We start from the raw sequence: 21,174 nt of genomic DNA, 5'->3' as shown, positions 1-21,174 counted from the left end.
CCCCTCAATATGCAGCGCGTCAGAGCCTCGTACGAAAGCCAGACAGTGTGAGTCAGCATTGGACCAAGTTCAGACAGTGTTCCTCCAATAAAATAGCTTGAGGCCGTTGTATTTTCGCACTCACGCTCTCGTATCCGCTTGTTCGGAATAAAGCTGTTATGTTCCCTTCGGTGAGTTTTTTTTCCGGCACCAGGCACTGAAGCGAGGTCAGCAGTTACATGCAACAGATGGGCTGCTCAGTCAGATACAGCTGATTGGCGAAGCAACAGATATGACACATTATGTTCCCTCGGTGAGTTTTTTTTCCGGCACCAGGCACTGAAGCGAGGTCAGCAGTTACATGCAACAGATGGGCTGCTCAGTCAGATACAGCTGATTGGCGAAGCAACAGATATGACACATCAACGACAAACTAAACACGAAAAAAATGATGACCGCATAATAGTTCCTCTCTTCACATTGGTGGGGAATAAATAAAATAAAAAACGCTACGGAACAATTGGAAGCAAGGGCATGTCATTCTCAGATATAGTTGCATAAGGATGGTAAGAAAGGGAGAAGAGATCCAACTTACTCGAATACGGTGATAAGGTTGGCCAACGTTTTCGCCGTCCAAGTCACTTATCTTCCGATACCAAGTTTTAAGTTTTCTCGTACTTTAATGGATGCTTTTGCCCGGCAGGTGGTCTGATTTTCATTTTTAGGCTGTTAGTAGTCTTTATTGCTATGGTACCGTTTCTGTACGTGTAACCTCTTCCCATGTTCTCCCCTTTTTTGTAGCAATACAGGATGTCCCACACAAACGATCATGAGGAGTCAATGTGCATCGCTGGAACACCGACATCTAACGAGATCTCCTGTCACCTAAGCGAGCTGTTGGTTGAAAAGGGTGGGCTTACAGACGATCTGGTACAGAGTCATCTGTTTTCGGAAGTCCTGAACGAGATACCACCCCAAGCATTGGGGGATTTGTCCTCCACGTTGCAGCAATTACGTCTTTCTCAAAAGCGGTTCCAAGCCCAGCTGGAAAGCTTAGCTGCGGAGAACTATTCGGTGTTTCTGGAGAAATCGGATGCAAGTCATAGTGTCATTGACAGGATATCTACCATAGTCTCCTCCAATTCGGTTATGGTGGACGAAGTTCCCAACTTAACACGCTACTCCGAAAGGTTTGTTGACAAAGCTCGTGGCATTACTGACGCAATTAAAACAAATACGAAAGCACTGGAACATCACAAGCAGGTGAGTAATCCGTTTCCGTTCCACGTAAATGCAATGCTTTTTCTTAGTTGCTCGAATTACTGGAGCTTCCTCAGTTGATGGAAACCTCCATTCACAACGGCTACATTGATGACGCTATTGCCATCCTCACCTACACCAAGCGGTTGAGCAGAAAGTATGGTCCTACGATTCCCGTTGTGAGGTCTATTGAGGCACAAGTGAATGCAGTCGGCTCACAGTTGATTCAGCATCTATGCAATCAGTTGCGTTCCCCACTATCTCTGCCCGCATGCATCAAGGTCAGTGTTCTGGTAACTATGTTGGATTCGTCTTTTGTAGTAAGCTAGGGCTGAAAAGCCAGGAATGTTTTGTTTTTATTCAACTCCTAGTCTTACAACGAGAAAAAGTTTGGCAGATCCAGCGACGTCTGTGGTAGACGTTTAGACATGGAGTCCTGGCCATCTTGTCTCTCGTCTTCATCCAGCCCTGACTTTCAGGTCACCCCTGTCGATCATTAGATAGCTAGACATTATGTGATCCATCATGCTCTTTGCGCCTCGTATCAAGACTTTTCTTGTAAGGGCACAATTGATGAACAGTATTTCGCCTATTGTCTTGCCAGAAAACGATCCCGAAACCTTTGACTTACGTTCGATTCTCCAAGAAGTGTCACCTCCTGTCGGTTATGAGATGCCTGAGGATTGTTTGTCTTTTTGTACATTTGTTTTCCATATGAATTTCGCTTCGCCATCTGTTCGCACCACGCATCCATATTTCCTACTCCCAAAAACTGCATTTTTATGCATAATTCTTACCGTAAATCAGGGGAGTAAGTGGCCTGTAACTCCAGTGAAGGGGATGTAAGTGGTTAAGAAACAATTTACCATTGCTAGTACACTTCACTGTCTCGGATGAACTAGGTATGATCTCTGTTGTGTCTGGCTAAGCACGCTTCAATGGCTGTTCCCGTCCAGTTTGCCACTTTGGCGTTTGTAGTTCCAGTTAGTTTGAATTGTTTTACTGCTCCCTATATCACTATCTTTTTTCAGTATGATTACCAATGTCTTCAACCATTTCATTAACACAACGGGACATATGTATCGCGGAATGTAAGCGTTTGCTTTTTCAGCCTCGAGACCTGAAACATAGGTTGTATGCAAGAGACCAACAGTAGCAAAGTAGGAAGAACAGACATTCGAAGGCCAAACAAGGCACTGATATAGACAGGGAAGTATCGTGCTCGTTCTCCTGATCAATAACCGCACAACAGCACTCTTCAACTTTAATGCTTTCCCGTTCTCAATCGAAGACGTTAAGGCGATTACAAATCAATGTAGTATTTGTTCAGAGTTAAATCCTCGTTTTTGAGTCACCCTTTTGGCAATCTCACTGAAGCTACACAACCGTTTGAACGCGTCTGCATCGATTTTAAAGGCCAGCTTTCATCGACTCCCCACAACAAATACCTTTTGACGATGATCGACGAGTACTTCCGTTCCCCATTCGCCTTCGCGTGTCCGGATGTCTCCACATCTACCGTGGTTAAGTGTTTTAATCAGTTGTTCTCTTTTTTCAGAATGCCCAAATCAATGAGTATTTGTTCAGAGTTAAATCCTCGTTTTTGAGTCACCCTTTTGGCAATCTCACTGAAGCTACACAACCGTTTGAACGCGTCTGCATCGATTTTAAAGGCCAGCTTTCATCGACTCCCCACAACAAATACCTTTTGACGATGATCGACGAGTACTTCCGTTCCCCATTCGCCTTCGCGTGTCCGGATGTCTCCACATCTACCGTGGTTAAGTGTTTTAATCAGTTGTTCTCTTTTTTCAGAATGCCCTCATACGTCCATTCTGATCGTGGTGAGGCTTTCATATCAGGTAAGGTACAAACGTTTCTTCACGATAGGGGTGTGGCAAACAGTCGAAGTACCCCATTAAATCCACGCTGTAACGGACAAGTTGAACAGCCTAACGTCACTCTTCGGAAGTCTATCCTTTCCACCGTACCGTTATTGAAAATCCATCAGCTGCTCCGTCGGAAGCCCAGCCGGAGCACGTTTTACGACCGTGACGCTGGACAGACGGGATCCACAAGCCACGAGACCACTGCAAATGAAACTCCAACTTCGAAGCTACGTCAACAAACCACAAGGGGGGAGTTGTTGGGCGGAATTTAGCACCTAGACCGCTGTGCCGCTTGCAGTAAGGTGCTGCCACGGCAAAGAAGTTTATTTCGCATGAGATTCGCCAGAAGATCGGGCCGCTTGCCGGTCCAGCATCAGAGTGAGCTCTGATTGACCAAAACTGTGAACTCAACAGCCAACCGTTATCCTGTATCCGGCTATTGCCGGTTGCCAGTGAACCGTTTGGAAGGCCTCGGAATTTCCAGAGCGTTGTCACCACATACACTTTATATATCACGTGCCGTAAATGTGTTTTTGATCTGGTTTTGGGCGTTTAGTACATGCGTACCTTTGGTGGTTGTTTTGACGGGAACACTAGCTAGGAAGGTTCAGACCGGGAACTTAGCTGAGAAAATACCGTTATGAAAACTTGAAGGATAGTCTATACCTGCTGAAATGAATTGAACCATCTTTCCACACATGGATATAAGTAGATCATGCATACGCTGACCGAAAACCTGACTCTTATCCCTGAACAATGCGGGCGGGCAAATTATTTATCGCCGTTCCAACAGTGTTTTAACACGGACTGTTTGACTTAACACCCAACTAATAAATCTGAGTCAATGGCGTAATTTGTTTTTGTTGTGAGGTACGGGTCGCCAATGCGGAGCTTTAATTATGGGACGTTTTTCACTCGCAATGTCACGGCGGTGATAAATTCCGTACCGTCAAATCTGTGCCAATGGGAGTCTTCCCCGTGGAAGGTCTGTCATGGGTAATAGCAATGTAAAGTGTTCTGCCCACTTTTTGATGCCATGGATTAGGGACTTATTCGGCCCGCTCGTCCATCAGATTTTATGGTCTGTGACCGCTTTGATTATGAATTCTTCTGAACGAGAACCATATATTATTCTGTATCAGGTTATCGTATTCCTACGGCGTACTGGCACGTTCACTGAGCAAGAGCTCCGTCTAAAGTTCTTGCAAACGCGTACTAGTTGCCTGGAAAATCAGCTTGCATCTGGCCTTTCAGCTTCACGACCTGATGAGATATTACGCTCCGACGTGGGCTACATAAAGTCTGGCGGTTTCCTCAACTCTAATCGAGCTCAGTACGATGCATACTGGAGGTCAACTCGCCTCATTGAAATCACACGCGTCCAGCTGTTTGACATCGTCACACAATATCGGTAAGCGTGGTATATTCATGTCTCTTTGTACGCACTATTTGAAATCTAACCGCACAGTCAACTTTGGATAATTCGATACTCTGTGTATCCGATGGTAACATCGACCTTCTTAGGTTTTTGAACCCATTAAATCTTCTAAGATACTCCATTCTATCTTCAACAGGACAGCTATCTATTTAGCAGGCTTTTTCACCCAGATTGTTTTTTTTTCGGTAAAGATTCATGAACTTGTTCTGTTGCGTATTCGGAGAGTAACACCATATGAGGGACGATTTCGTAATAGTACACGAGTCTTTTAACCAACTGTTGAATAAGAATAAGTGATAAATTACTTGAGGAGAGACTCACATTTTATCGCAGTTAGATGCTACAAAGTGGGATAGTTACGAACTGCTAAATATGAGGGGTGCCAAGTGAATTGGTGCTGTGCACCTTCCAGGATTCGACCCACGTGAACCTCGCTGTGCTTGGTTGGAGAGACTGAAACACGTGGCAGCTAACCAATGTCAATGGAGTCCAAGCTGTTATACCGCTGAGACTCGAAACGATAGCTCCACCAACTGAAGGCAATAGTGGAACTAGCCAAGGAGGTCAGCTCGTACCGTTTCCTGAGTGATTAGTGACTATATTTTGTGCTCTGGAACGCGAGTGGAAAATTTTTGGTTCGAATCCTTGCCACTAATTGGTCTCAAATCGAGGAATACGCCTTGACGATATGACGCCAATATGTGTTAGATTCTGGGTTCCGACGAACCACTGGAACAAACGATGAGCATATTTCGACCTGTAATTTAAAAGTGTTAACGTGAGAAGGTCAGAGACATTCTTCAGAGAAGTGACCGGATAACCTGGACAAGCAGATATGTGTTCAGATCAACTACTGGTTATCGTCCTTTGTGTATTTTTGGCCAACATTCTACTTTCGTATCGAAACTATTGATCCCATAACAGGTTACAATTGTCAGTTCAGTTTCTGAGACATTCCGTTCCCTGTTTCCGTCTGCAGCGCTGTATTTTCAGAAGAGGAAAATTTTATGCAACATCGGCGAACTAGCGAATGGACATCTGGCTCAACCAAAGACACTCGGTTTGACAACAATCCACTATGCTTGAGCGATGACCTTCCGTCTGTTTCCACCAGCCGCGTAGGCTACAATTTATTCCATTCTTGGCTGACCCATCGGCTTGGCATTTTTCTGGACACGTTTACGGCAGATCTGGAAGCAATGCTTTATCAACCGAATTTGAACACACAAGATATTTTGGATAGGTGGACGTCCAACGGATCGGGTGATCTTACTTCGCCCGACGCTGATCTACCAGCACTGTTCACACAATTGCAAGCTCTGGTATCCCAGTCTATGTACTTCGGACGCTCTTTTAGTCGGATAGGATGTGACTTCAGACCACATTTGGTAGACTTATTCAACTCTTCGATTCTACGTTATGTGAAGGTTTGTAGCTTCAGCTTGTTGTGTTTTTGAAAATTTGTGCAGAGATCCTTAGGTTTAAGGTTCTTGTTAAGCGTTGAAAGACGTTGAAAGTTAACCAAGTTACTTCACGGAATGAATGGAATGAAGCGGCAAATAATGGATAGTTTAGCCCGCTGTAAAAACAAAGAAGCTACATGGTCAATATGATGGTTGGCGTGAAACAAAAAATGTAGCGATTCAGAAGAATAAAGTCGACAGTTTTCCTACCACCCTAAAGTCTACGTTCCAGGCCTATAAGGTCTGGAATACAAAAAGTGCTACTACTAGACGAGGAGTGGTCAGCCATTACCAGGCCAATCAAATGCCAATCCTTAGGATACAGCTGCCCCCGCTGTTTGGGCTACCCATCAGAGTAGATCACGTTTGCTTGGTCCTTTGAGACTTGATTCGAAGTTTATTTCTGGAGAGAGCTGTTTATCCCCTTCAGGGGGATTACAGTCCAACTCACCTATTTAGGAAGAAGAATATGGCCTTGTCAGTATTTCACTCAATATTTTCTAGTACCCCCACAGTTTCTCCCATTTTTCGTCACAATAATGGTGTTCCGCACTCCAATTATGGATATTATTTATCTCCTAAAGTAGTTTCGCCAGTTTTCCTTTATGTTGGTGCTGACATCAGGTGTTCTGTTGGCTAATCATCTCAGTTTATTAATTCTGGCGCTCCCGTTTTTGCAGGTATCTGGTAAAGTATGTTAACAAAGTGAATGTTGGTAGTTCAGGTAGCGTGGATCGCGATTGGTTTGTTCACTAAGTTGGGCAATTTGATTGCGCACAACCACCGACCCATCGCCACTCTCCGCTATGTTCCCTAACAACACCTTGAAACATTTTCAATAAAATTACGTAGCTCAACAAACAAACAAACAACAGTCCGGCAGTGTTATCGTTGAACACGCATTGGAATGTGGCCTATCGACAGTTGCTTCCGCTGTTCATTCAGAATACGAAGTTGGTGGTGCTGGAATATCCCAATGTCAAGTGTCTAATGAGGCCAATAGATAACCGGCGGACTTTCTTTTTTTCCTTAGGGCGTAAAACGGAAATTACAGGAAACAGAATTTCTAGTTTTACTCAGTCCTCACCTAATGCTGACCTCCACGAAGTTTCCGTTCGGACTGGACACGAATAGTTTGATCTTTACGTGTTTGGTAGCCTGTAATTCTAGTTGCATAGCAGATTATCGAAGTAACAGATAGAGTAGTCCTGACCACCAGCTGGTAAGGAATGGAACCTGACCCTGTGCCTCCCTATATAAAACTGACGAACATTTTTGACCAGAACTGCTTCGACTGCATGATGCCACGTTGCGACGGTAACCAGCGTGTCTCCAATGTATCAGCATCCGATATGCATTTTCCTTCACAGGTGTATTTGACCAACGCGACCACCGAGTTCTGCTTTGCACTGGATAACCTATTGTGGACGGTTAACGCGACCCAAGAGACAACGGTTGGTGAACATTCGGAGGATCATGCATCGACTATAAACAAATTGTTGTGCTATCCCCCAATGACCTTACTCTACAATCGATTCATGGAGTTGTTCAATGGCCTTCGCTCATGTTGCCCAGTGGGATTGCGTCATCAGTGAGTTAGAAGGCATCACGGTAGTAGTCCATCATGATCTTTTCAGCTCAGCATTGTACTAAGGTTTAGGTTGATCCAGCAAACCTTATGTGGATTCTGGCATATTAGATTATCTTGAAAGCAGCATAAATTTATCTCACTGTGGCGCTAATAAATCTCAAGGGCTTTTCAGCCTTGATACACTTCCGTTCCCAAAAGATGCATAGCCCTTGAGTCATTGTGAACATATAATGCGCATTGCTGGTTGTCCACAGGGTGTATTGATTTTGTTGCCAGGCGCAGAAGATTACTAGTTTTCCGTCATCTGGCCTAAATGGACTGAGTGAACTTCGGTAACTGTCCAAATTCGTCTTGGATAGATGTTTATTCGGTGTGAACGTGTATCCATCTCCCTCATTAGATAATGGCCATAACACTGGGATTTTCGACGAAGGCTACACCGTACGGGCACATTTGAGTTCTTGTCGTTGTTTGCTAAATATAATGTTTGGACTGGTCTTTTGTGAGTTAACCACTCGTTTGTCTGTTAAGTGCCGACTCACTCACTGCTACCTTTGTCGTATCAGTCTGAAGTTGACACACATTACCCGGTAATTTATTTCTTACCCCAGAATTTTGGCAGCTGTCGTCGAAGCGCTGGATCAATGCGCTGACCGCTTTGTGATGTCCTATCGTCAGTTGCTCGATCAACAGACTATAAACTGGCGTTCCGAAGCGTCTGCTTTTGCCTCTGTTTTCACCAACATCCTTGTTCCTTGTGTACTGTCCTCCTCAATGGTACTCCTACACACTGGAAAAGAGGGCGGAAAATCAGCGCCAGGTAGACCTAATTCAGCGTCCCATGTTTTGGTGCATCGTTTAGGCAAGTTGGTTTGTGCTACGGTGAAGGAAACCTGGCCACGGATACCCGCCGCCCCTGTGCTTCCGAAATGCGACCAGTCTTTGGAACCATCCGCAACGGAGAATGGTGTTTCCAACCAATCGAGCGAGTACGTCGATACGAAAACCGAAATAAATGCGCCTCCTCAGGAGACGGAATCAAACAACTGTGTTCAGAGTACCACTGAGGAATAAGTGACAGTGTTTTCATTGAGAACTTAATCTGTGATAAGTTGTTTATTTGCTGTTTTTTCCACCATATTATTTTATAGTTTCTTTCAAGTATACGCTGTGGTGAGCACTGTTCTGTCTTTTTTAAAGTCTCGCAATGAAGCTTTTTTTTAAGACTGTTATTTACTATCTCCCAGTTTTTGTGATGTAACTGTGTGCTGCTGTATGAAATCTTGGTGTCTTTTCCTTTGCAAACATAAAGCCCTTGGATCCTAGCCCGATCAGAGCCCTTGAACCAGGCCACTCATCTGTACCACATTGTCTTGTCCGATCGTGGCTGATCGATTGTACTTTGTTGTGTACTAAACCGCGATTTGATCGCCCTTTTTGAGAGACCAGAGTTAGCCACTCTGGTCGTTTTGGAGGAACTTTACTGTTCATTAGATACGTCGAATCACATGTGTAAGCAGCCGGCTGACCTACTTCTTATACCAACAAGGAAGCAGTGGGACGCCTGAAATGAAATTTAATCCATCATAGCACTTCTCTCTGTGTTATCTCCAACTACGAACCCTCAGGTGTCAGTATATAAAAATTCATTTCGGGTCACAGGAAGATTGGAGATATTGTGTGAAGTTTCTAGGGATGATTTTTCTATATAGTGTATTCGGTAATATGTTTGTCCTCATATATATATATATATATATATAATGTTGTGTCCAGTTTGAAACATTACGTTTTTTTCACTTTGGAGCCTAATGCTTGAGGTACTCAGTGACATAAACAGCATTTTTTGACGACATTCTTGATTTGTTTTCGTTAACAAGATACCCTCCCCGGAATCTCGAACAACAGCTAGCGTCATCTTAGTTACAACGACCTGTTATGTAAAACTGATAACCAACAGTTAGAAAAACCAGAAGCATCCTTCAGGAGCATTTAAAAGTAATCCCAAAAAGCTTGTTGCTCGACAATTGGTTGACATCTTAGATTTTATTTGTCTTGTAGTCAGTTTGTCCTGGTTCTTCGGGAATCGCGTCCTGAGTAGGTTGACCATACAGTGACAGGACACTCAACAGATTCCCCACTTGTATTCTGTCGTCAAAAGTTTGATCGCCGCTAACTCCGTACCATAGCTGCGCTTGACTGACTTCAGCGTGTCCGCACTCAAATATCGTGTATGCCCGTGAGTGCTTTGCAACGACTTATGGTCGGTAGAGCAGTACCTAAGGGTTGCCAATTTAAGGCTGTCGGAACGTATACTACGTATGTCTGGCAACAATCTGCCTTTGAGAGTGTTGCATCGTGGAACTCCAATTTCATACTTGCCATGTACAGCAACATAGGGCATCTCTGGAATGTAACAGGAAGAGCTATATTACGACTGTCGCACGAAATATTAAAAAAACAACCACTCAGCTGTAATACCCTTTTGATGCCAAATTGCTATGTAACCCGAGGGAAGCGCGAGGGCTGATATGCTACCAGTTTGCCTAAGCCTAGACAGGAGCAGTCGAGATGTGGGAATAGGGTTCGAACCACGAACCTTCTGACTAGTAAGTCCGCAAAATGATAATAATATATGGTATGGGCGCTTTTGTAAAAAAAAAGGGAATAAACCTCAACGGAACATCATCAGAAGTATCACGGAGACAAGAAAGTGAGAAGGTAAGGTTTTTCAAGTAGGATCCTTTTCTCACAATGCTTACTTGTGCGTGTCCACTGGGTAGACAGCTGAGTAACGACTAGGCGGTTTTGGTGAAGGAATAGCGGTCATGTGGCCGTCTTGTCGACGCGATCGGACCCGCTTGTTAACTTCGACTATTAAGGCGTAACGAATGTGTGTCAAAATGGTTGGTCTCACATTTCCGTAAATTTCAAACAGTTTCACCGAAGAATCAGTCTTTTACAGACTATGTATATGGAATTCTAGAGCGCTTTCAGTTACAGTGGTCACGTTCTGCTGGCACCCTAAGTCCTTACGGCGTTTCGTGCATGGTGGCTGCCCACGGGGTTTAGAAGATAGCCTCACAGCACTCCTACTTTGACCGTCTTCTTATGAGGAATGATCGCAAATGTTCTATTGTGAGCAACTCCTGTACTCTGGTAAGCATAGAATTGTGGCACCAATGTAATCCGACATGCGACGATAAAGTATTGATCCTATGCATAGATCCTCACTACCGCAAACAGTCAAGATGTCAATGCAAATGGGTGAATGAGGGGGGGGGGAATTCTACTAAGGGCCACTGGATCCTCCTCGAAGTCTACCCTCTCCAGCAACCGCTCGGTCCTGTTAGCGTGCAACGTTGGGGAGGTTTAGGTATATCTAGTGTACCTAGAACTTCGCTAACGCCCCAAATCCATCCATAAATCAGTGGGGGTAACCGCGATACATCGGTATCTAACCGTTCACCAGTGCTACTGACCTATCCGGATGAAGTGAACTCATGGTTGTCTAGTAATTACGCCAGTAAGTAACTAGATGTGATGTCAGGCTGTTTCGGGTTTCGGAGGAGGTATCGGTTGTGCCTGGCTGTCCGGAATCATGTCATATCGGTGATTGACTAGTTGTTGATAGAAATGGCCTATCTCTGTTGGAACCTTGTTGATAAGCGGCATAAGCGGTCAACTTGTTCGGTCAGTCGAAATGAGTGATATGTAGATCGTGTGGCTCCTAACAGTTTGTTCCTGTTCCCTGCTTCAGATGTTTTCATAAAGTCAACTAGTACAAGGACCTGTGACAGCCAATGTTTTCATCTAACTACATGAAACATGAACTAAGATGGAAGATTGAACAGTTTCGCGGACTTTACCATCTACCACGGATGCTTCGGTTAGATGTCGATTATGATATTGTGTTCACTTGCTCGGCCGTTGGTGCGATTAATGATTTGTGTCTCGATGAACTGGATACCAGATAGTAAGTTTGGTTCTCACCTTTCCAAGCAGCAAATCCAGTTTACTCGCTGGATATCAAGATGGTTCGATTGTTTTATTTGACGTGGACGCCGCATCTGACATAGACGGCCAGCAAATCTACCAGCAGTTGGCTCGCGTCGATAAATGTCCTACTCTTCAACATTCCACCAGGCGTTTTCGGAATGAGCTCAGTCCTTTGGTGTGTATTCAGTGGTATCCAGTTGATACTGGTGCATTTTTCACCGCCTCTTTGGATAAAACTGTCCGAGTATGGGATACAAACAGGCTCGAAGTAAGTTCTAACCATGTTTCAAAAGTAACCTAAATCCAATCCAATTACGAGGGATGAATGATGGCTGAGGTGCTGTGAAATTTTGCAAGCAGGTACAATAGCAATCAAGAAGTTCGGACGTGGTTCTAGGTCATGGATATGTCGGTCAATAGTGTGTCCCATAACATATGGCTCGTCCCGAGTTCTTACAGTGGTTCCATTCCCTATCTGTTGTATCACCACTGTAGTTAGAATGCTTACTACTTAGCGTCACCGCTTTTGTACAGTTTGGACACGTGGCTCGTTCGATCGAACATGAGATTTAGTGCTACTTAGCTTGGGTGTACCATTTCGATGGATCACCATTCCAGAAGTTCCGGAATTCCGTGACCAAATTGTTTTGAAAATTTTGGAGTGGTTGCTTGATCAGTTGTGATCTTGAACATGCATATCCTCCTCGCCTATTTTACGCTATGAACGCCGAGGAAAAGTGTATTTCGTCGTCGGAGTTAAATTTGAAATAACTAAAATAGGAGCGAGGATATCCTTTTATTTTGACGCACACTATTCATACGAGAAACTGCTTCAAGTGAGCTGACGCTTGAAGCATGACGACGGTTTTGAGGTAGAAATAGCCATCGTTGTTCGGTGATACTTTGTCATTTACTTTACTTTACTTTACTTTATCATTTAAGGAGGACGTAATATCTGGGTTCAGGATACGCAGCCCGTGTTGTAAGCACTGTCGCATCAGTGCCTGCTAAATCTTACTTTAGCTTGCCTCGATGTATGGAGATTTTCCTCAATAGGCTTCATTGTTAGAGAAACAGGCTCCAGAGTATAAGGCCCGCGTTGATTCGTCTGTTAATTCTTCGAGTTATGTTGGCTTGCTCCTTCTTCCCTCTTGTTATACGTTCCTTAATTGTATATTGCCTTCTCCCTTGGCTGACTAGTGCCCTGTTCTTGTGTTGCCTCTGAGTACATTTAACATGGACTATTTATAGTGAATCCGTTAGTGTCTTACAGTATGCAGACTGTCGTAGTCATCATAGTCAGACGTAAGAACCGCGTACTTGTGGTACAGTGGTTGTAGTTGTTATGGTTTCGTTCACTGATGATTTTTGGAGGTGGGGTAGGTAGCTGTGCATTGGAGGGGGGAGCTGGTAATTTGGTTGTTATGATAACGTGTCTTGTTCAGTACTTCCGGTTAATGGATCCTTATCGATATAGACCTCTTTACGTAACTCAACCAGCTTGTTCCCGTTCAACGACGCCTAGAGTTCGATTGACAGGAGGTTGAATTTGAATACTAATTCTCCAAGGCCTGTTGTGGGGCCCTTCAGCGTCTTGAACTTGTTAAGCGCTTTCAGGAAAATTAACAAGCGTTCATCTTTTCTGTTGCAGCCGGTTTGACGACACAGCCACTGATGCGGCTTATGAACTCCGGTTTGTACTGTTTGGAGTTAACCAACTGTTGTATCCGTATTCATTTCAATTTATCCTACCACAATTCCAGCGGACGCTCACGGAGGTCCAGGAATACGTCTGACTACAATGGGTTTCTGAAAGTCGATGCAAATGGCTACTTCACAGCTGTTATTCTGTTTGTTCTCAGTTGGTTCTATGTTTGGTAAGGGCGAATTCGTGTCTAACTGGTTTCCCACAGTTGACACCGTCAACAGAACATAGCCACTAAAGTTCGAAAATGGTTGGACCTTCATGGAGAACTTGTAGGGATGCTAGGTGCAGTGATGATTTATGGGTTTCGCAATGTAAAGGCGAGTAAGAGTAAGATGAGGGAGACTGTCAGTGTACTGCAAACCGTTAAAGTAAGGGTGGTTAAATTCATATGGCTTGAAAATTGATGATATCATAACAGTCGGTGCAGCTAAGTGCACTGCTGCTTCTTGATCAACCCAGATGTGGTGCGACGAGCTTGGAGAGGATTTTCTGAAGAAAAATTGCTTGATCTATTTTCAGCCTGAAGAAAGGCGGACGAGTTTAGTCCAATTCAGTTATTCAGCCTTAAACTGTGTACCAAAGTACGGCAGTTCCAGCTGCTTCATTTTCATTGACCGTGGATTGGGAGATTGAGGGAATGGTTGCCGCTCTTTGGAGACAATGGCATTGTCATTTCATCGACGCAACTTGTTGTCTTGCGATACGGCTTGCAGTGAGTGAGCATACTTAGAAGGAAATAACTGTGCTTCAGGACCGCCACTGGTTGCATGGTGTAGCCATATCTGAAAACAATATGGTTAGCAACGGTGAATGACTTGACTGGTAAGGGATTCCCTACTTCGCCAGGTCATCAACTGGCCGCACCTGCTTCGTCTCCGTCCGACACGTGTCTGCGTAAGGAGGTCTCTACGAGACAGTGGGTTCTCCGGTATACAACTTGATGTCCGACCCAGTATAACTCATTTATTGCGACCAGCTGATCCATAGAGGATCTCTCCTGTAGCCATCTAACATACCACTATATTACTGATCCGATTTCGCCATTAAACTCGAGCAATATTTTGACGCAATGATGGTCAAACACGTAGAGAGGAAGGAGGGCCTAGTTAAGCTCGTGGTTGGACCACAAGGACTCTCCGAAGAGGTCGACCGACTGACATGTTCCGAATGCATCGATAGACAGACAGTGAAAACTTTAACGTGCAAACACATGTCTAGGTCTAAGAATGAGATTTACCGTCCGCAGCTTCTTTATTTCGCTGGTCTACCGCCCCGAGTCCACCCCTGTAGCTGAAACTGGTAAAGTTAATACACGCACGATCTATTCTCCACCGTGAATCGTTTCGGTTTCACCAAGTTCATCCTGTTTTTTAAGGTCATGATTTGCTCTCTCAGTTTTTGTGCGCATATTCCTTATATGCGTACATGCCTCTGTATCCCTAGTCAAACGCTTCTGAATGGAAATCCGCCAACAACTACGAATGTCTTGTTTCGAAGCCATAGAGTTACGTATAAAGCTCGTTTTTTTACGACTTCAATTTTGGGGTTTTGTGCTTCATATAATTTGAGCTCCTTGAACTCTCATCGTCCTCAACGAGGATAACAGATGATCGGTTGTTTTGCCGTGTTCAAGATACCATTTTTCCACTGGTTTGCTTGGACCTTCACCAAACCCACCACTAATCGGGTTTATTTTTTGTGCCCGACTTCATTATCTACACAATTGTCTGTGAACTGTGAGTTTTTCTGGAGTTTTTCGCACCTGACCTCTAAGTGTCATTCGCAACGTTGTGTTCTGTAGAAAAATTTGATAGTAAGGGCCTTAGCGTTCTTCATTTCTTATCTGGTAGATGTTACCCACCTTATTCAGTCTTTGAACGTCCTTGTCAGTCACACCACTTCGCATTTGATAAAAAACTTGAGATAGCAACGCGGTTTATTAGTTCCCAACTAAGGCCACGTTTCTTCGAGTGGCTAGCAAAATATGATATGCCGTCTTATTTTTCCAAACACCGACGGTTTGCTCATTCTCTAATTTCCACGTTACTCTTACTGCTGGGTTTTCTCACTTTCGCTGACTTCCCTCCAGTGTGTTGATGTTGTTGAACTTCCAGCTAGTGTTTCGTGGATTGATTTGTCAAAGTGCGCCACCACCCACAACTTGGTAGCTGCTGCATTGGGTTCCTCTGAAGACGGTCGTGCGGTGTTGATTGACCCCATTATCGGAGCAACGGCACTCACTCTTAGCGGTGGGCATTCTCCATCTGGGTTGTCACAGGTCCTTTGGTCCATTAGATCACCGCATGTGGTGGTCACAGGAGGGTGAGCTGTTTATATTGTAGAATCAAGCAATAAATTATGGTTCGCTGCTTGCTGCGTCTTTAAATTCGCATGTCTGCTTATACTTTCAAACTTCTACGTGCAGACTTCACGATGCGTTTTCAGTTGTCTTTCCGGAGGGGATTTTTGGCCCACACTATTCAGTACACTATCTCAATTCTTGCTACAGCGAGCCGTAGGCAAAAATAATGTTTACTCTTAATATCTACTGATTAAAGTGTTCTCTTACGCTTTCTATTTCTTTCCTCTTACAGTCACGATGGTCGTGTACTTTTCTGGGATATACGGGTTACATGTAAACCAGTGTGCTCTCTTGACAAGTACGGTGATCCATCTGGTTCATCTTACTCTTCTGAGGGTGAGTTTACCATTGTTCTCACTGCCTTTAGGAGAACAATCGGACAACAATAAACTCGAAACTGTTGGTTTGAAAAATCAGATGTATATATTGGCATGCCAAATCACCCATCTGTTGGTTTTCAAAGTTCTTACGCCAGTAGACCACTTTTTTGTGCTTGTTGCTACGTTCTCCTATTGACTTTACCCAACTCATTTGCAACGGTATTTTTCAACAGCCACGGCACACACCGGATCCGTTCTTTCGCTTTCTTTCGCGACCGATGGCTTACATCTATTCTCCTGGGGTGGAGCGGGAGCCAGTGAGGACGCCTTGTGTTTACGAATGTGGTCGTGCGGCCCGGATGGTATATCAGACAGAGTATTTGTGGACGAGACCCGACAACTGCGTTGGCCTCAATTGAGACCCGTCAATTTTGGTACGATTTACATGGACACGATGCGCACGAGTGGTCAAAATACTAGTATGAGTCGAGTGAACATAGATCAAGGGCCAGTGCGGGCATTTTCTTCAGAACCAAGGTCACGGACAACCGCTCCACCTCCGTCGCGGCCGAAGGAAACACCGGTTAGAATGGCTGTTGCATCAGGTGCATCGGGGACAGCCTGGGGTGCTCAAGCCTCCATAGTCTATGCGCCATGCCGCAGTCGAATCTTCCTAGCCATGGCGGAAAAGTATCATGCTTCAACTCGTTTAGTAAATCGACACTACAACCGTGTACGTTACTTCGATCATTTTTGACCCGCATGTATTTGCTTCCTCCAGGTTTCATTCAATGTCAGGCTTAGCTTGCTCCACATGCCCGTCATCTAAGGTCTCATTTTCATCTGAATTTCTCAAACTATCGTAATGTTATATCCCCTTCTTCCGTGATATCATAGGACCTAACCCATTCAAACACCAGCCAAACAATGATGCAACCGACCCGTGCTTGCATAACAATTAGTATGTCACTTCCTTGTTAGCAGGACCCCCTAGAATGCGATTGCCCGGCAAAGCTTACGTGTAGGCACCGCACATTTTGTTAGGACGGCACATGTCGTGTACGTCAAACATTCCTTCCCGTTTTGGCAATCTCCGTTATTCATATTCATTCATTAGAGCATCGTTTTTTCTACCCAACAACTATCTTTCAAACAGTGTTTTTGAACTTGTAACTACACTCGTTAGCCCGTGGTACCTTCGACCTTCTGGATCTCATCCAGTTAAATCACGTCAGTGCAACTCCTAAATTGCGGCAAGACTGGCGTAATATCACGCCTCATATATGAGCTGTAGATGTGAGCAATTGAAAGGCTAGCAAAAACGTCGAACCTTTTATTTTTCTAGTCAGAACCCTTTTCTCTGCTTCCCCACCATCTGCTTAACCTGTGCACCGCAATAACTTTGCAGTGGTCACCTAGATTTATTCCAGCCAGCCATCCGTAATTTTCTCCGCAAAGTGTCCCCGGTCTACCTTTATTGTACACTGAGTTATCCTTAAACATCTGCCGACACTTTAGGATTCGTGTCTGGTCATCTTAAGGCTTTTTGGCAGGAAACCCGAGGATGTCTTAACGTGTTGTGGAATATGGTAAGGTGACTTCATTGTTAACACGAAATCCCAGTTGTTCTAACCGAGTTGGCAAGCCGGCAAAGAGACTCAGTCTTTACTTTTATTTTGACTGACCTGACTGAAACTATGGCTGGTTTTGATGATTCCAGGTACGCGCTTGTGTATGGAATGGGAAAAAGCAGGAACTGTATACATGTGGCATGGATGGAAACCTACTCGCTTGGCCAATCCTGACAAATCCCACGACAGACATTGATGAACCGACTGAGTGAAATGCAGCAACGTGAACTTGGCGGTGCTAATGTTTTGTTCTATTCCTCACAGCTATATTTTTATCAGCAAAATATCTCCCAGTCTCTGTGTTTTCGTGTGTGACTTGTGTTCAGGTGTTTTGTGCATGCTCCGGATTAACACTAGAAATTGAGTGTATTTTTAAAAGATGTATCATCCTACACATTAGACATTCCAGTGATATGGAGCTCACGGTCGATATTCCGGTTCGGGACTTCAGGACTGAGTAGTAAAGGTACCAAAATGTTAACGTCTTCATGATGTGGTGCGACTGTAGAGTTTACTGGCAGCAACGAAAACCCTTCTCAGTTAAAAATGATCTTTTTGCTCATTAGTTATGCACTCGTTTATGGAGATGATTAGATGGTGGGTCTGTGACTTCAGTTCGGTAACATTTGTTTGAGGCTTTGTACAAGGCAATTACTATGCTTAGGCGTGAACAGATTCATTTTTTAACGCGCGATAATTCCGGTGCGTCCAACGTGCCCTAGTGAAGTGGTGGTAGCGTTCGCCCCGGATCTCAGATTTCTGGAGTTCCAATCCCACCTATTGATTGACTCTATTGACTAACCCTAATAAGATGCTTCTCTTTCCGTTGACCTGTCAGACAAATTACACCGAGACAGAATCAAGGTCATCCAGACGAGAGTAATGCGAATACAACTAAAAAACCATCGCCCATCGACAGTCCATGGAACTTCGAACTTCGTCCCGTTGATATATTCTTCACTTCGTTCTGTCCACGGGAAATGCGCCTCGCTTTAAAACTCCTACATAGTCCTGTCACCTTACAACTGATCGCGTTTAACGATTCAATTGATTTTCTTTTCAGCCTAAGACGTCTATCAACTACTTGCTGCGGAGTACCAAGTGCTCATCGCCCGGAAATTCGTATACGGGCAACACTAACAGAAATGCTAGAAATGATAATGATAGAACCTTGTAAATTTTCAAACATTTGTTGTGAGGCAAATAAGTTTTCACTTCAACCAAATGGTTCTGTGTTATGGATATTTAACAATATTCATTCTCAGGTGCTTATTTCTGCACTGCTGTGCTACTTGATATCACCCACTTTGTAAGACTGCGATCAGCTTTACGGTTAGAAAGTTGTGTAGCCAACGTGGGACCACACTGTGTTATCTATTACCGGCTGGTCAGCTGGTGTTACTGACCTTGAAACGGCACATTTGACTGATCACTCCTTCAAATCGATCAGTTCAATTTTCCCCAGTCTCCTGATCCGTTCGACCGTGACGTACAATGTATGTGACGTCCGTAACACTTCTGTTGGGCGTTTATCTAGTGACGTATGTGCCAAAGCACATCAGCGGCTACTCACCAACAGATGTCTCTGTAAATTGTTCACGTATTTTGTCGGCATTTGTTCCTGAAGAGAAGCGTAATACCACGACCGGAGGTGGGCATTTTGCGTCATGACCAGGTTTTCACTAATTCAGTGATGCAATGTCTGCCTCCACACGGAAAATGTTATATGATTGCTCGTTCCCCTATGGTCCACAAAAGAGCTGTGGAATACTGTGAGTCGATCGGTGCAACTATCGTCAAACCTGAGTCCGATGAAGAAAGTGTAAGCTTTCCGAAACTTCGTGTTTAACATGTAATTAGGAAATGCTTGCAGGTTTAGCGAATGGTACATTCCATTTGCCTGCTACCAGAATTAGTGAAAGTGATTATTACGATTTCCCGGAGGATATGCCGGTATATGCGTAGGTAATAACCAGCCATTAAACCATCCATCCTTCAGAAATTGGATTTGTTTTCGTGAGCTCTATCACGGACTATGTCTTGCGGCGTCAACGAAGAAGGGTCTATGGAGGCCGTTGGATTGTCACAGCCCGGTGACCACAATATGTCAATTCTGAAGACGTATACTGAACTGAAATGTTTTCGATCGCCATACTTCGAAGTTATTGACATTGAACTAAAGTTTGAACCTTGTTCGAAATCCGCTGTATTCACTATTCAACATGTATGTTCTTTAAAACGGCGTGAGCTGAAATGCACGGCTTCGAAGATCTCATTTACAAGGGGGGGCTTTGGTTTTGACCCGATGTTCACAAACAGCGATACATTTGGTGTTGGCAGATGTTTGGAATACGATGAACGTCGTTCTTATGGCAGGCAGACGGTTGGTGTGTTATTTTGGATCAGAACGACTTGTTACATTATGCGGGTCAACCTGGGAATAGTATACATTTGTCGATAACGGCTTTCAGGTTGGAGATCACAACCACAAGGACCGCAACCTAAGTGTGGCAACCGGATTCACGGCAAACATTTAAAGACTGATATTACATGCAAGAATATATGCTTGCTGCATCTTCGTGGTTGCGTGTTCTGGAATACTACGAACCATGGACGTGTGCTTTGGCGAGAATATTGGCATTCATAACAAAGACCAACAAACTGTGGAGTGGTCGGGTTTGCAAGTGAAGTCTAAAACCGTCTACATATTATCTTTGTGTGCTACAGGTGTAACGCGATTTTTCATTTCGCCTGTGAAAGTGTTGAGCCGGTTATTCCACCGATGGGTGATGTCCTGTCTATATGTCGAATTGAAATTGTCCGCCAAACAACAGGTGATATCGCTTTTGGACACTCCCAGAAAGGTGTTTCAAATTGTAATGCATTAGGGTAATGGTAATATCGTCATTTCTGTCCGTCAGGTATTTTTAGTCTGTATCCGTCGAATCCAGTGAGGTGAGGCGTTGGTGTTGTCACCCTCAGCGAGTTTGAGTAAAGCCCATCCGCAAGTAAATCCATTCAGGTCGAAAATTGAACCATTGTTCAGTTTGGTTGCGAACTCAGATTCCATCGCATGAAAGCTGTATAAGTTATGGGGAAAGGTTGAGTAATTATGTGGCCCATTTACGAGGCGAATTATAAGCATTTATCCCCTGCTCTCCTCGTTTTTACCTATTGGTCACAGATCGTGATGATTTCCACTACCTTCCCTTGCTCACGCTCGATGTATCTTTCTTTCATTTTTAACTGCCGGCAGAGTTTGGCACCCCATTAGCCTTCCTCCATTATGGTCCATGCCTTTCCTGGTTTTGATATTACCTCATTGGCAGTAGATAGCGCGCACCATCCGAGTACGCTTTCAGAAAATGGTCATTATATGCTCGGCGATGCACCGAACACTGAGCTGTACCACTTGAGTTGGCTATCCTTGTTGTGGATGTGGCAAACTCTGACCATGAAAGACCGGCTCGGATTTTTTTGGATTGACACCGTACTACTCATATGTGGATAGTAAATAACAATAATAGTCTTTCAGCT

The 21,174-nt window shown here is 44.2% G+C and overlaps 2 protein-coding genes across 2 annotated transcripts; both read left to right on the top strand.

Moving 5' to 3' along the window:
• Positions 1 to 789: 789 nt before the first annotated feature.
• Positions 790 to 9,306, top strand: T265_08482 (hypothetical protein; the record flags this gene model as incomplete). The annotated part of the gene is made up of 6 exons (XM_009174294.1): positions 790 to 1,242; positions 1,290 to 1,520; positions 4,271 to 4,539; positions 5,546 to 5,993; positions 7,400 to 7,620; positions 8,232 to 9,306. The coding sequence occupies 6 exons, from the start codon at positions 790 to 792 to the stop codon at positions 8,692 to 8,694; spliced, it is 2,085 nt and encodes a 694-aa protein (XP_009172558.1).
• A 2,114-nt stretch (positions 9,307 to 11,420) lies between these two features.
• On the top strand, positions 11,421 to 19,754 carry T265_08481 (hypothetical protein; the record flags this gene model as incomplete). The annotated part of the gene is made up of 11 exons (XM_009174293.1): positions 11,421 to 11,593; positions 11,623 to 11,884; positions 15,414 to 15,646; positions 15,919 to 16,022; positions 16,240 to 16,739; positions 17,727 to 17,845; positions 18,701 to 18,810; positions 19,175 to 19,288; positions 19,329 to 19,459; positions 19,498 to 19,598; positions 19,637 to 19,754. The coding sequence occupies 11 exons, from the start codon at positions 11,421 to 11,423 to the stop codon at positions 19,752 to 19,754; spliced, it is 1,965 nt and encodes a 654-aa protein (XP_009172557.1).
• Between the last annotated feature and the right edge of the window lie 1,420 nt (positions 19,755 to 21,174).

Source organism: Opisthorchis viverrini, assembly GCF_000715545.1.
Source record: "Opisthorchis viverrini unplaced genomic scaffold opera_v5_218, whole genome shotgun sequence".
NCBI classification, from domain to species: domain Eukaryota; kingdom Metazoa; phylum Platyhelminthes; class Trematoda; order Opisthorchiida; family Opisthorchiidae; genus Opisthorchis; species Opisthorchis viverrini.
Note: the sequence above shows the minus strand (reverse complement) of the source record. Positions and strands in the feature narration are given on the sequence as shown.